The sequence below is a fragment of the Zootoca vivipara genome, chromosome 10 (assembly GCF_965207765.1).
Source record: "Zootoca vivipara chromosome 10, rZooViv2.hap1.1, whole genome shotgun sequence".
Taxonomy (NCBI): Eukaryota; Metazoa; Chordata; class Lepidosauria; order Squamata; family Lacertidae; genus Zootoca; species Zootoca vivipara.
In genome coordinates this window covers 21,596,824-21,611,752 of record NC_142593.1, presented here as the reverse complement: position 1 = coordinate 21,611,752, position 14,929 = coordinate 21,596,824, and the positions used below count along the sequence as shown (strand labels likewise).

The 14,929-nt window shown below is 45.8% G+C and overlaps 1 protein-coding gene across 7 annotated transcripts in view; it reads left to right on the top strand.

The window, feature by feature from the left end:
- FER (FER tyrosine kinase) overlaps positions 1-14,929 on the top strand; it is a 163,427-nt gene that overhangs the window by 18,826 nt on the left and 129,672 nt on the right. For all 7 annotated transcript variants that reach the window (XM_088652964.1, XM_088652960.1, XM_035100139.3 and 4 more), the window contains 2 exons: positions 4,326-4,509; positions 8,157-8,294. In XM_088652964.1, the coding sequence (XP_088509090.1) occupies positions 4,326-4,509; positions 8,157-8,294 (322 nt within the window). The remainder of the gene's footprint in view (positions 1-4,325; positions 4,510-8,156; positions 8,295-14,929) is intronic.

Here is a 14,929-nt window from a genome sequence, read left to right as displayed (position 1 = left end):
TTTCCAGGCTTCTCAGGTTAATATGGAGCTAGGAAGGGTGTTATAGATTATGCTAATACGCCTGCACAAAATGTGGTTGTTTTATGATTCTTGAGGTTTATGTCAGCCTGGCTATTTGACACTCAGTCTTGAGCATTATCTATTTCTTTTTTGGCCTGCCTACAGTGCTGCTAATATCCTGTCCAAATTTAGATGGGACATTAAGCACTAGATTGTTTGGTTTCGCTTACATTAGCTTCTGGAGGGTGAGAGTGAGTGAGAGTGAGATCTGAGTGGCACAAGGAGGGAAGGGATTAAGTTATTTGGGCTTGATCCAATCCTCATATGGTTTGTGTCCTTCTCTCCACCCTACATTAGTCCTCTTTTCACCATTCATCCAGGAAAACAGTAATATAAATGGTATATACACAATCTGGAACTCGGAAGGTAGTTCAAGAAGATCAGTGAAATAACTGCAGGAAGGAGAGCAGAATAACTGCTGGATTTAATTTTAAATTATCAATATGCATATAAAATGGATATGTCTGAACTTAAACCGTAACAGACTGGAAATTTAATCCAATTTATTGACTTAAGGAAGATTTTAGTTATTTCCTTCCTGGTTTTAATTGAGGCCAAGGCATTTTTTAAAATGTTGAAGTTTAGGTGTTGAGAAAAGTGACAGAGATGTTCTCATGTAAGATAAAGATCAATTTTAATGTCCAATTAATGAGATTCTTTTTAATATGGCACAGTCAAGACTAATATGAAAGCTGACCAAAAATATTTTGCAAGCAGAATTTGTTCCTCTCTTTGATCCAGTTGAAATGTTACTTAAAAATAAATGTGGGCATTGGAAGTGCAACTGTAGAAGACATTCAAAGGAATACTAAGTAGTATCTTCTAGGATATTCATATAAAATTGCTTAGTTCAATGAGGGTACTTTGAAGAAAAGTATTTCTTCTGATATTTCTCTGATTACCCCCCTTTCTATTTTATGAAGTGGAAATATTTTTGCCCAATTTAGATAAATATTTATGCTGCATAGATAAATTTGTGTGTGTGTGTGTGCGTGCGTGCACGTGTTCTTGTTCCTTTTATGTTGGAGGATTTATACCAGTGCTGCAAGTTATATGGACATGGCTGCTTCTGTTTGCATAGTGGAAAAATCAGCAGTTCCCAGAAATTAGTTGCAGTGCCAGAATTTAGTCCATTGCTTCTAAACTTTACAAAACTCTCCCCTTTGTAAAATCACTTTTGCTTGTGACTAGTCTTCATACTTAGTTGCCCTTGTAGCCAATCTTGGTTTATTTTGTAGCATTTGTCCCTCATCACTTTCCTTACTTTCTCAGTACTGCTCCTGGATTTTTGTGGGGGTATTGCCTCTTTTCAAAATGTACCAGCTGTTTGGATTACACCTGAGCATATCTGTGCTACAAATCTAAACCAGTTTCTAACTTGTTCTTAAGTAATTACTTCTGTCTGTAGGACCCAGCGAATTACTGTAATTCTTTGTAGAAGCTAGTGCTCCTTGACCCCTACACTCTTGGAAAGCCAGGACTAATTATGTAGTGTAGGTGTACTTGGGTATATAATTAGGTTTAGACTTTTCCCTGCATCCACAAATGAGACGTTATCTCTCCAGGTTCAACAATATGGTCAAATGATTGATTATCTTGTATGGTTGAAAACCTGTTCGCAGCACAATTAAATAAACTATGCTAGAAATGTGGGTTAATGCTGATAATAGTCTCTATGCACATCCAATTCTGAAAATACATTTAGGAGGATCCTCATTTACTGTATATGGCATTTAAATGCCTTTTAAAACATTTAAAAAGCAGAAGGCAAAACTACTTCTAGGGCAAAATAGAGACGGATGTAAACCTTTCTGGTTTTTTTTAATACTTCTGAGATTGTACAAATAACATTGTTTGCGACGTTGTAATAACAGTTGCCTCACAAATGACAAAACAGTTAGTGAAGCCATATTATTGCTGTTATGCTGAGCATTGTGAGAAGGCATGTTCAAATGTTAAGGTATATATTCCAGGCTGTGGTTTTCAAACTATAGGGTAAGCTTGGGGGGGGGGACGGGGGACGGGGACGGGACAAAAGACAATACTTATGGGTACAGTACATGGTTGCAAAATCCAAGTAGGGAATGGATCATGTACCATTATACTCAGATGTACTTTTTTCAATATCAAAATTGCTGTGGTAATTGTAGAAGCTGCAGAAGTAGGAAGCATATGGGAGCTTCTAACCACAGCAGCTTCTCTAGGCTCCTGTCACCTTTTCAGTTCACTGGTTTTAGGAAGTGTTCCGAGATGCCTATTGTTGTTCTTTTTTAACACTAGTAATAGATTAGTAGCCCAGTGCGCAGAGACCTGACCACAAAACAGCGTGCTGTGTAAATGCAGCTGTATGTGGAGATTTCGCACAGATTCTGCACACTCACCTGCCCAAGATATGGCTGCCAGCAGTTTGGGGTGTGCATTAATTTTGAACAGGGGTCTGGAGTTCAAAGGTCTTCTGAAGGAGCTATTCATTCCATATAGACCTGCCTGGTGCCAAGATCTACAGGGGAGGAGGCCCTGCTCTCAGTTTTGTGCAGTGTGAGGTTTATGGGGAAGCAGGGCACAAGAAGACTTCCGTTGTGATGGTGGCAGATTGTGGAATGCTCTCCCCTCTGAGATGTATCTGGTCTCCTCACTGGATACGTTTTGACAACGGGTCATGAAACACCTTTTTGAACAGGCAGATTGTTGGGATCACATGGTGAAGGGTGTGAGAAACATGGCTGTAGAATTCCTGTTGTGAAAGTATGCTCTCTGATGGGAGAGTTTGACTCTACATTAAATCCTATAATAGGGAATCCCTGCTGTGTCCCGATATCCATATTTAAGAAATATACATAAAAAAGCAGTTCTAGTTGGTCATTTATCCGTCAGAAGGGAACCCTTCTGATCTAGGGATGACCATATGTCATCTGTCCTGAGTGCTGGTCATTATATGCCACATTTTAATTGCTGTAATTTTATTTATTTTAGTTTGTTCTGAGATTTTAAACTTTGTAATTGGTGATTTTATCCTGATACCAGTCATTGACTGTAATAAAACGACTTACTTACTTAGATTGTTAAGAAGTATTTAGAATATATTATTGTATAAATCAATTACAATTGTTTATGCTGCAATCCTTTGTACGCTAACATTTATTACCTATTAGTAAACCTGTAAAGGGTTGCACTATTTTACTACTTGCTATTGCTATTTTGTATAGGGTAGAGAATCATGATTTATGTCATGGTTAACTTTGACAAAAACAATTAATTGAATGACGTCTCAGAATAAAAGCACTTTCTTTGAGATATGAATGTATATTATGAGAATAAATGTTCAGGTAACTGCATTATGAGATTTTCTAGCCCAATGCTAACTAAATGTAATAATACCTTATCCTTCATGAATGTATAATTCATATTGTCAACCATAGAGCTGAGAACAAAATATGCAGGCAGCTTTGCTGCTGTATGAGAGAAAAAATCAAAATAGGAACATAACATCCAATACAGTTGTTCCGAAAAAAGTCAGTGTTAAAAATGGGAAGAAAAGAAGGATAAAGAGTGCATAGTTTAAGCTTTTTTTTTTTTGCAATATATTAAACTTTTAAAAATGGTCATTCAGAGAGCTCTAATTGGGATAGCTTGTGCCCAGTTCAACAGATTATATATCGTACTTTGGCATTCTGAGGCAAAGAGGAAAAGCCTGCTTTCATTTTGAAAATTGAAAGGCTGGCAGTTATATGAATCTGTTTCTAGCACTAATTGGAACTCATTGCACCCTGGTAAGGCAGAAAGCTGAAGTAAAGAAATTGAATTTAAAGCCTTTAGAAATTGACATAAGAACTTAAGGGTCTCAATAGGTCAATAGCTTGCATTAGATTGCAGATATGAAAATAGAAGTGGTGGCTTGGATCCCAAAAAACCCAAGCAACTATCTCTCTAGGCTTGTGATTCTCAGTTGCAGGCACCGTGAGTTGCATGGGAAACTGCTTTTGAAGGGAGGTGACCTAGGGTGTACTTGAGTATCTCTTTGGATCCCTGCCCATGTGTGTATTTAGCTAGAAATGAAATCATGAGCAAAGTTTAGGGTGCAGCCCTTCACAATTAATCATGGTAAAGCTCTGTTGAATTCAGTGCAACTGGGTTATGGCATATGCATACCTGCACCATTGAAATCAATGGTAGTTAAAAGTGGTTAACTCTGGCTTTTGCTTAAGTTTTTTTTTATTGCAACTCTATATAATTAAGGATTTTCCTTCCCATTGCTCTTCCTTCAGGAAAGGAGACTGAAAAAGCCAAAGAACGTTACGATAAAGCTACTATGAAACTCCACATGTTGCACAATCAGTATGTGTTGGCGCTGAAAGGAGCACAGTTACACCAGCACCAGTATTATGACGCTACACTTCCTCTGTTCCTTGACTCCTTGCAGAAGATGCAAGAAGAAATGGTTAAAGCACTGTAAGACACATTTTCTTTTACTGTAAAAGCATGCATACTTCAGCTGCCTGGGCACATTGCATTGTTATTTGTAAGTAGTGGTAGCCTGAAATAGCATCCATTGCTGTTAGCTACTCCCAAAATTCTACAGTGGCAGCTAAGGATAGAAACATGAATTTAAGGTGCTGGTTTTATAAAGCGTTGTATGGTTGGGAGTATCCGAGAGAATACTTTCTGCCAACCTGGGCTTGTATCAAAGACCATGCACTTGGTGTCACGGCCCTCAGAGTTGAATAGTCAGCACAGAAATGGCCTTTCTAATGGTGAAGTTCTCGTTGTGCAACATTCTCTCCAGGGACAGTAGTCAGCACCAACTGTGTGTGTGTGTGTGTGTGTGTGTGTGTGTGTGTGTGTGTGTGTGTGTATCAAGTGAAGAAGATAATTTTATTCTCATGGGCTTTTAATGGATGATTCTATTTTCTGCTGGTACTTGTCTGAATATGCCTGTTGTCTTTGTCCATGGAGTTTTCTTGGCAGGGATACTGGAGTGGCTTGCCAGTTCCTTCTCCAGGTATGTATGGAAGTGAGAGCTGGACCATAAAGAAGGCTGATCGCCGAAGAATTGATGCTTTTGAATTATGGTGCTGGAGGAGACTCTTGAGAGTCCCATGGACTGCAAGAAGATCAAACCTCTCCATTCTTAAGGAAATCAGCCCTGAGTGCTCCCTGGAAGGACAGATTGTTAAGCTGAGGCTCCAATACTTTGGCCACCTCATGAGAAGAGAAGAATCCTTGGAAAAGACCCTGATGTTGGGAAAGATTGAGGGCACTAGGAGAAGGGGACGACAGAGGACAAGATGGTTGGACAGTGTTCTCGAAGCTACGAACATGAGTTTGACCAAACTACGGGAGGCAGTGCAAGACAGGAGTGCCTGGCGTGCTATGGTCCATGGGGTCACGAAGAGTCGGACACGACTAAACGACTAAACAACAACAACAACTTGTCTGAATTGCTGATGAGGTAAAATCAGCAAATGCCCGCAAGAAGTGGCAGAAATAAAATAGCTGGAAGCTGAAAGCTGGTTGTTGGGACTTTAAACAGTGTTGCATTAGAAGCTTGATCTGAAAAGTGGCGTTATAAAAGTGTGTAAACAATATTTTCCATTCCATGTCATTGTTGGCGGTTCAGTTTTTATTAATTGGGTTGGATAGCCATAATCGCTCTCGGTCTTCCTTTTTTGACAGCATAATCTTACAAAAAGACTCTTAAGGTAAATGGAGTTGCATTTTGGTTATGGGTAGCTTCCCCCCTTTTAGCTCAACAGCTTCTGTAGATATTCTAAAACCAGGTTACTCCCTCTTCAAACGGTTGCTAAAATATTAATGGGCCTTTTGAGACATACTGGGTTGCATTTTTAAATTTGCTGTAAATTGTTAAATTGGAGCCCGTATTTGCCATTCCCAAAGCAACTGACCCTGTTCTTTATTTTGTGACTTTTGCTCTTTTTCTTGTTTTGGCAGTAGTGAGTAGCATTGTTTCTCTAAGCATAGAAATTGTGTCTTCGTGCTCTTACCTGTTCAGTGCTTAGGATTTCATGGGGAGCAATTTGTACCAGTGGATTAAATCCAATGGTGTCCATCCCACAGGTAGACTACATTTCCTCTCTCACAATAGGACTTCCTCTTCTGGGGATTCTTCAGCACAGGTTTGCAGGGAGCACGGGAGGCTGCTGGGTGAGAAGAAAGGAAAGGAAAGTCCTGTTGTGTGAGAGGAAGTCTATTCTACTTGTAAATGTATACTATGGGATTTACCCACTGATGCAAATCTTTGCTTATTTGACTTGTGCAGATGGGCCTATTTAAAAGGACATAACCTTCTTATAGTTTAGTTCTGTAGCCTCAAATCAGTCTGATACTCATTTGGTTCTTCAGAAACCTCCTTGCAGTTGCTGGGACTTCCAGATCACTCTTGATTGGGATCTGTCCTTAGCCTGCTCAATTTTATGGGTATGGTACTGAATATTTGACAACCCAGTAGAGAAAGGTTTTATGTTTTGATTGATTGATCTCACTCTAAACAAAACCTTTGAAAAAGCTTCATGCAGCGGTGAATATATTGTACCATGCAGGGTGCAATTCAGTTATTCAGCGTTTATTTTTATTAAGTCATCCTGCTCAGCTGAACCTAAGGCAAGTTTCTCATATTCTGCTGAGCAGGGTAGATTATGCTAGAAAAATGGCTACCATCAGGATGTGTGGTTCAAGGGGATCTTCATTTCCTTCTGCAGTTCAACAGAAATAGCAGGCAGAGGAGAAGAGATAAGAAGGGTGGTATAGTGGTTTCCTTCACTTCTCTCTTTCCCTTCGTTGGTGGTTTGAAAATGAGAAGAGGAACATGGAGCAGCTGCTATGGCATGTTTCTTGCAATCTGCTTGTTCCCCATGTGGTTCTAAAGAAGGAAAGGGAGGAGCAGAAGGGAAATTGCTTATGCTTCAGGGTTGCTCTCACCTTCCTTTCCAGCTTTTGAAGTACCATGCAGGTGTGGATAGGCTGCATACCAATGTACGTACAGTATCTTGAATGATGAGTGTGTGGTTGAAGCATGATCACTGTTGCACAGTGTAGACACATGATTGTCCTTCCCTGACTGGGCTCTGAGGGAACTTGTTCATCTGGTTCCTGGCAGAAACTGGATTTGTCACATTGCTGATTGGATGGCTCCTGTGTCAATTATGGAATTCCCCCTGTCCCTTTTCAGAAGCAAACTGTGCAAAGCCCTAATTGTCTGGCTGTTGTGTCCACTGTAAAATAACTTCCTCCCCTTTCAGAACTGTTTCTAAAACTTTTAAAAACCACTGTAAAAAATAAAACATTTTAAGATCTGAACAAGTGTTTGATAGGATGAGCATGCCAGGAAGCAGACAGCCCATCTGAAGCACTGAGGGAGGGAGAGAGTGTCGGAATCTGATCCACAGACAGTGATCTTCACAGAAGGTTAGGGGAAGCAGATTGCACGCTGTAGCTTCCCCCCCACCTCTTGTTCATATGTCTGTACCCTAAGAGAGAGAACTTTTGCTCGTCACAGCCTACTTATAAAAAGCATTTGGAGGCCTTGAGAAGGTTGCAATACCAAGACATTATATTATGAAGCAGCATATGCCACATTTAAGGTAAAGGTAAAGGGACCCCTGACCATTAGGTCCAGGCGTGACTGACTCCGGGGTTGTGGTGCTCATCTCACATTATTGGCCGAGGGAGCCGGCGTACAGCTTCCAGGTCGTGACCAGCATGACAAAGCCGCTTCTGGCAAACCAGAGCAGCACACGGAAACGTTGTTTATCTTCCCGCTTGTAGCGGTACCTATTTATCTACTTACACTTTGACGGGCTTTTGAACTGCTAGGTTGGCAGGAGCTGGGACTGAGCAATGGGAACTCACCCCATCGCGGGGATTCGAACCGCTGACCTTCTGATCGGCAAGCCCTAGGCTCAGTGGTTTAACCCACAGCGCCACCCGCGTCCCTTATGTCATATTTAATAAGACTTAATTATCCAAGGAGTTACTGAAGAGTTAAAAAACAAGAATTCATCCATATCTTCATGTTTTTAGTTTATAAATTACTAAAAGGTTTTCTAGACATACTTACATGGTATTTTTCTTTTCTCCAGAAAAGGTATCCTTGAAGAATACAGTCAGATCACCAGTCTTGTAACAGAAGAAATAGTGAATGTTCATAAAGAGATCCAAACATCTGTTGAACAGTTAGACCCTGGTTCTGAGTACAGTAGTTTCATAGAGGCTCACAGGTAAATGCATATTTATAACTGCTGTTGTTGTTTCACCATTGCAAACTATTTGTTGTTGTTTAGTCGTGTCTGACTAAATAAATTTATCCTCAACACTGTAGAACATCAGATAATATGGTGATGGCTTCAAATGCATGCTCTTCATGCAGCAGCATACAATATAGTGTCTCTTTCTCCACTTGGTTGCCTGAAGTACCAAAAGAACTGGTTGTAGGAATATGGAGAATATCTCCTGTTGGCTTTCTTGTCTGTCTTGGCAGTGAGCAGCATCTTGTGTTGTCTCTGGATTCAATTTCTAGAGAGTCATTCAGGGTTACTTCTCCAAGAAGTTTGTCACCCACATAGCGGGTGATGGAGAGCTTATCTGCCTCCCAGTGTGTAGCTGCCACAGAGTGCATCTGGCCACCACATCAGCTACAAGGACATGAGAGGCATATTGTAGTATCCATTGTAACATCTGCTATGAATGCAGCTGGACAGTGTAGCTTGAGTAAACTTTGGCGGGTGCGACTCGTATCTTGAGCAGGGTTGTCTAGAAGATCACCCACCTACATTAAGGATGCATGTGCAAACACCAATGCTGTGCAAGCCACTTTTCTGGCTAAGGCAGAGACCTTGTGTGCCCTGTGGATGGCGCAGTCTAGGTGGCGTTCTTCAGCTGAGAGTCCCCTTCCTGCAGAAGCAGAGCTTTAGAAACTGAAATGGAAATAGGTAGAGCTATGCTGGGCAGTTTTAGGGAGTCCATGAAATCAGAATCTAAATAGTATTAAGCTTTTTAGCGAGTGCTACCGCTTTCTGATGCTGGAGGGTTGAATCCCATTCAGCCTTTTTAACCTTCAAGAAGGGAGCTGAAACCGGAACTCCAGACATAGGAGGCTGTGGTTCCTTTTGTAAGTGCCACTGTTTGGGTGGAAGCAGGAGATGATTGGGGTGTGTGTGTTAAACTTCAAGATAGCTGGAGTTTTGCATAATAAAGGAATGTAATGAGATTCTTGGAATAGCCAATGTGAGAATTGTTGGTGTTTGTGTATGGAGTGTCACTCCACTCATCCTCATATTGATCCATGTTAGTAAAAGGAGTCATTGGATTCTAATCCTCTCCCCGACCAAAGGAATGGCGAGACTGAGGTCTGGTAGAAAAAAGCTCAATGTACATTAGGTTGCCTTGAGCTGAGAGAGAACCTTTTGAGCACTGTCTTTGAGCTCATAAATTCCTCGCCAGCAGGTCTAGCTTGAGCAGGTGAAGAGCACGCAAGAGCTGAGAGTTGTTGCAGGATAGCCTGGTTGATTTGATTGAGCGTGTCCTCAGACAGCTATAGGGTATGAGCAGGAGCAGGCTGAGAGGGGGGAATGGACCCCTGAAAAACCCTGTTCAATGGTAGTATTGGGGGAAAGGAGGGTTGGAACTCCATGAATTCCTCTTCATCTGATGATTGAGAAGGACTAATGGGATGCAGAACATTGCAAGGAAGCAGTTTTTAAAGCCCTTGCTTGCATCTTTTCCTTTTCTCAATTGGTATCTGCCTCAGAGGAGGGAGGGGTGCTTTCCCCCTCCCCAAGTATCTAACCCCACTAGCCTCCCTGGAACAGGAGAAACTCCAGTGGGGTGGGCGCTGCAGGAGAGGTTTCAGCCATTGATGTGAATTGGCAGGGATGGCTGGCTGATCACTATATGAAAGGGGTGGTTCTGCTTCCTTCTCCTTTCAGTTTTTTGTAAATGAGTTGAGACTCTTTTGGAACGGAATCCCCGATAAAGAGATTTTTCCTGCTTGGTGGAAGAGGAAAAATGGCTTTCTTGCCAAAAGCAATCAAGCTGGGCTTGCACTTTCTCTAGGTTTCTCAGATCCCTTTCCCTTTCCCTTGCATATTAAAGGGCTGTTGCTGTAGTGGAAAGGATTTCCTTTTCTCCCTTAGCTTAATGTATTGGGGGGGGGGTATATAGAAGCTTTTGTTAAATTCCATGTATTCTGGGGTAGGGGTGGGGTGGGGGGGGCTCTGTGAAAACTAAAGACACAAAGAAGCTAAAGTTAAATCTGAAGACTTAGTTAAATCCGAGAAGTACTGAGTAAAAGGATTCAGTAAGCTATTTGGAAAGACAAGAGAAAGTGAATAAAAATGCAAGAACCTGAGAAATCAGCGGGAGCTTGCTGCACTTTGATCGAAAGCAGGAGCAGAACTGCAGGATGGATACCCCACCTCCCAAAAGGTTGCTGCCTGCCTTTGGGCAGAGCCATTAACCCATCCTACTAACCTAGAGCTGGGAATGGGAAAACTGTCTTCAACATTGTGGTACAACAGATAATTGGGTGGTGTGAGGGACAAGGGATACAGGGAAGTCCCTCCCATCTTAAGTTCCAGCCCATCACCAAGCGCTGGAGAGAGTAAGGAGAGCTCTGCCTCCAGCGGAGAGTCAGGAAGTGGTGTCCGAGGCTCAGGCAGGGTTGTGGAGCCCATGCCTCAGGTGGGACAGGAAGTTGGACGCACGGGGGGGAGGCCAATCCCCCCAACTCCCGAATTGCGACGCAAACGTAGGGGGAAGAGGTTGGGTCTGCCAAAGTTGTGGTGCTGGAAGAAAACGCGCCAATCGCCATTCGGGAGTTCTGACACCTCACCTTAAGGATGCATTTTTACTGCTCTGAACACTGTAAATAGTCAGCACTTAATAAAAGCCTTAAAAGACCATGCTGGAGTCGTTACTCTAGAGTAGCCATACCAGGCCCTCTGACAGCAACTCCCGAATCTTTTTTGGCTACTTTGGAGTGCAGCGATGAGCGCTCAAGAGGCTGAGCATTGGAGGCTGGAGGCTGAAGCAGCGAAGCAGGAGCTACAGACCCTCACAGCGCACGCACAGCAGCAATTGCATGCCGCTCAGGAGGAAGCGCGAGGGGCGCAGGAGGAGCTGAACAAGCTGGTGGACCAGGTGAGGACAAAAGAGGAGACTGAGAAACAGCTAAGGGTGATGGTATTAGACCTGCAGAAAAAGTTGGAAGAGGAGAAAGCCGCTAGAGGTGGGGGGGCACCCCAGCCGCAGCTAGTCCAAGTGAGAAGGGGACAGAGCCTAGTCACCAAGTTCAGCGGAGACCCGAGGGAGTACCTCGGATTCGAGACTGAGATAAATTATGCGCTGGAATTGCATGCAGCAGAATTCCCAGATGACGCGCACAGAGTCTACTTTATCATAGAGCATTTGACGGGGGCCGCCCGGGAATGGGTAAGACCGCTCATCGCGCAAAAAAATCCTTGCATGAAGAACGCAACTTTATTTCTAGAAGCTTTAAAATTAATGTACGCTAGCGACAGTGAAATGGAGGCCACTAAACAGGAGCTTCATGACCTAACACAAGGAAAATCGACAGTTAGAGACTACTGGGCGAAATTCACCATGCTGGTGCACAAACTGGGGTGGGATCTGAACAGTGAGCCAGTGAAATCAGCCTTCTACCTAGGTTTGCATGCAGACGTTAAGGATGAGCTGGCAAGAGGTCCTAGACCGCAGACTATGGATCAGCTCAGCAAAGCGGCGCTAGCGGTGGGGGTGAGGCAGGAATCCAGATGGTATGACAAACAAGCGACGCGCGCAGCAAAACCTTGGTTCCCACGCTCTCAGGACAGACCACACCACCAAAACCCACCCCAGGGACCGCCCCCAGACCCGCCCAGACCAAGCCCAGAGCCGGAACCGATGGAGATCGGGGGAGCGCGCGCGCGGGCTTTTCAAACCCCGGCGGCGCCAAAACGCAAGGAGGGAAGAGGAGGGAATTGCTTTCTCTGCAACTCCCCCCGGCATCGCGTCAGAGACTGCCCTCATCGCAGGGAGTGGCAAGGAAAGGCGGGAACGGTTGTACCTTCCCCCACTGACGTAGCACCACAGCAGGGAAACGAGACAGCCTGGCTGCAGGAGACAAGGGGCAGCAGCCAGGCACAGTCAGCAGTGAACAGCCCCAGCCCGCCCACCCGCACAGAGAGGAGCAGAGCCAGCCCACCCCTCCCAGAGCAGGAGTGGTTCTAGAAGTCACGCTGACGCTCCCAAATGGCTACCCCCTGTCAGTCCTCGCCTTAATTGACAGTGGGGCATCTGCCAACTTCTTCTCGAGAAACTTTGCAGAAGAGCACCAAATCCAACTTCTGCAGCTGGATTTTCCCCTGCATGTGGCCACCATTGATGGCAGAGAGTTGCTGGGAGGGGCCATCACTCATCAAACCCCCCCCCATGAGAATGACGGTGGGAAGGCACTCAGAGACACTGGCTTTCAACGTCACGACCATCTCAGACCCCCCCATCGTTTTGGGAATGAGCTGGCTGGCGCGCCACGACCCTTCCATAAGTTGGCACCAGAGATGCATCACGTTTGGGTCGGACTTTTGTCTGGAACATTGCATGCAGCACCAACCAGGGGAGGGGCCTCCGATAGCCACGGTGGCCACCATGCACGTCAAAGGGGGTGAGGCGATACCCAAGCCGTACTGGGACCTGCAGGAGGTCTTCAGCGAAGCGGAGTCCGACCACCTACCCCCACACAGGCCTTTTGACTGCCAGATCAACCTGGTGCCGGGGGCAACTATACCCCCAGCCAAGCTGTACGCCATGTCAGACCAGGAACTGGAGGATCTGCGCGCTTTCATCGACAAGAACCTCAAGCGGGGGTTCATCAGAGAAAGCAAGGCAGCAGGGGGCAGCCCGGTCTTCTGGGTGGACAAGAAAGACACGCAACAGCGCCGCCTGGTGGTGGATTTTAGACGGCTGAATTCGGTGACAGAGCCAGTGGCTTTCCCCATGCCCAGAGTGGATGATCTCCTGACAGCGGCACGCAGGGGCAAGATTTTCACCAAGCTAGACCTGAGGGGGGCGTACAACTTGATCAGGATCCGGGAAGGCGATGAATGGAAGACCACGATGTTCACGCCTCTGGGCTCTTTTGAATATCTGGTGATGCCCTTCGGGTTGCAAGGGGGCTCAGCCTGCTTCCAGGCCTTCATGCACCACGTCCTGGGGTCCCTCCTCTTCAAGAACTGCCTGGTCTTTCTGGATGACATCCTTATCTATTCCAATGACCCAGTGCAGCATGTGAAGGATGTCAGGGAGGTGTTGCAGCGCCTGAAGGACAACCACCTGTATGTGAAGCTGGAGAAGTGCAAGTTTCACACCAAGGAGGTGGACTTCTTGGGCTACAAGCTGTCAGACAAGGGACTGGCAATGGACAAGGACAAGGTGCAGACCATCCTGGACTGGCACAGCCCCAGGACGCGCAAAGATGCCCAACGACTACTAGGCTTCGCTAACTTCTACAGGAAGTTCATCCAGAACTTCTCTCGGGTCACGGCTCCCATCACCGACTGCCTGAGAGGCAAGCAGAAGTTCAGGTGGACACCAGAGGCACAAGCAGCGTTCGAAAGCCTCAAGAGGGTGTTCGCGTCAGACCAGCACCTGTTCCACGTGGTGCAGGATGCGCCCCTACGCCTGGAGACAGATGCTTCTGATAAAGCTGTGGGAGCGATTCTGTTGCAACTGGACGCCAACAGAGAGTGGAGACCCTGTGCCTTCTTCTCCAGGAAGCTGACCCAGCCTGAACGCAACTACACAGTGTTTGATAGGGAACTTCTCGCGATCCACGCGGCGTTCCAGCACTGGCGACACTTCCTGGTGGGCGCCAAGCACCCCATCCAGGTGTGCACAGACCACAAGAACCTGGAGTTCTGGAGAACGGCCAGGGTGCTCAACCAGCGGCAGATACGGTGGGCAGAGTTCTTCTCGAACTTCAACTTCTCCATCCACTACATCCCGGGGGAGCAGAACGTCAGGGCGGATGCCCTCTCCCGCAAGCCAGAGTACATGGAGGAGGAGTTGCCACCAGCACCCAGGCACGTTTTCCCCCCATCTGCATGGTCATGCGGTGCAGCAGTGGTGAGCGAGGCAGAACTCACAGCACTGACGGCAGCGGATGAATTTGCCACCCGCATCTTCAGAGACCTGAGAGGGGGGAGGGAGCAGGCCAAAGACTTTGAGGAGAAGAGGGGTTTGCTTTTTTACAGGGGAGCCCTGTACCTCCCGACCAAACAGCTGAGAGGTAAGGTTCTCAAGCAGATGCACGACAACCCAACGGCGGGTCATTTCGGAAGGGACAAAACCACTCACCTAGTCATGAGACACTTCTGGTGGCCAGGGGTGCGGGAGGATGTTCGGGATTATGTCAGGGGATGTGACACCTGCCAGCGAGCAAAGGTGGTCAGAGCGCCACCAGCAGGTTTGCTGGAGCCATTAGCCACACCGCACAGGCCGTGGGAAGTAGTGTCCATGGACTTCATCACAGACCTGCCGTCGTCCAGGGGCAAGACCGCAGTGTTGGTGGTGGTGGACCTCATGTCCAAAATGTGCCACTTTATACCGTGTGCCAGGGCGGTCTCGGCAGAAGAGACGGCCAAACTGTTTGTGGACCACGTATTCCGACTGCATGGATTGCCTTTAAGAGTTATTTCGGATTGTGGCCGCCAATTTGTTTCCAGGTTCTGGCGACGGCTCATGAACCTCCTGCAGGTGGAGGTCAGCTTGTCGACGGCTCGGCACCCGCAGACCAATGGACAGGCGGAGCGGGTCAACGCCATTCTGCAGCAGTACCTGAGATGTTACGTCAGCCAGA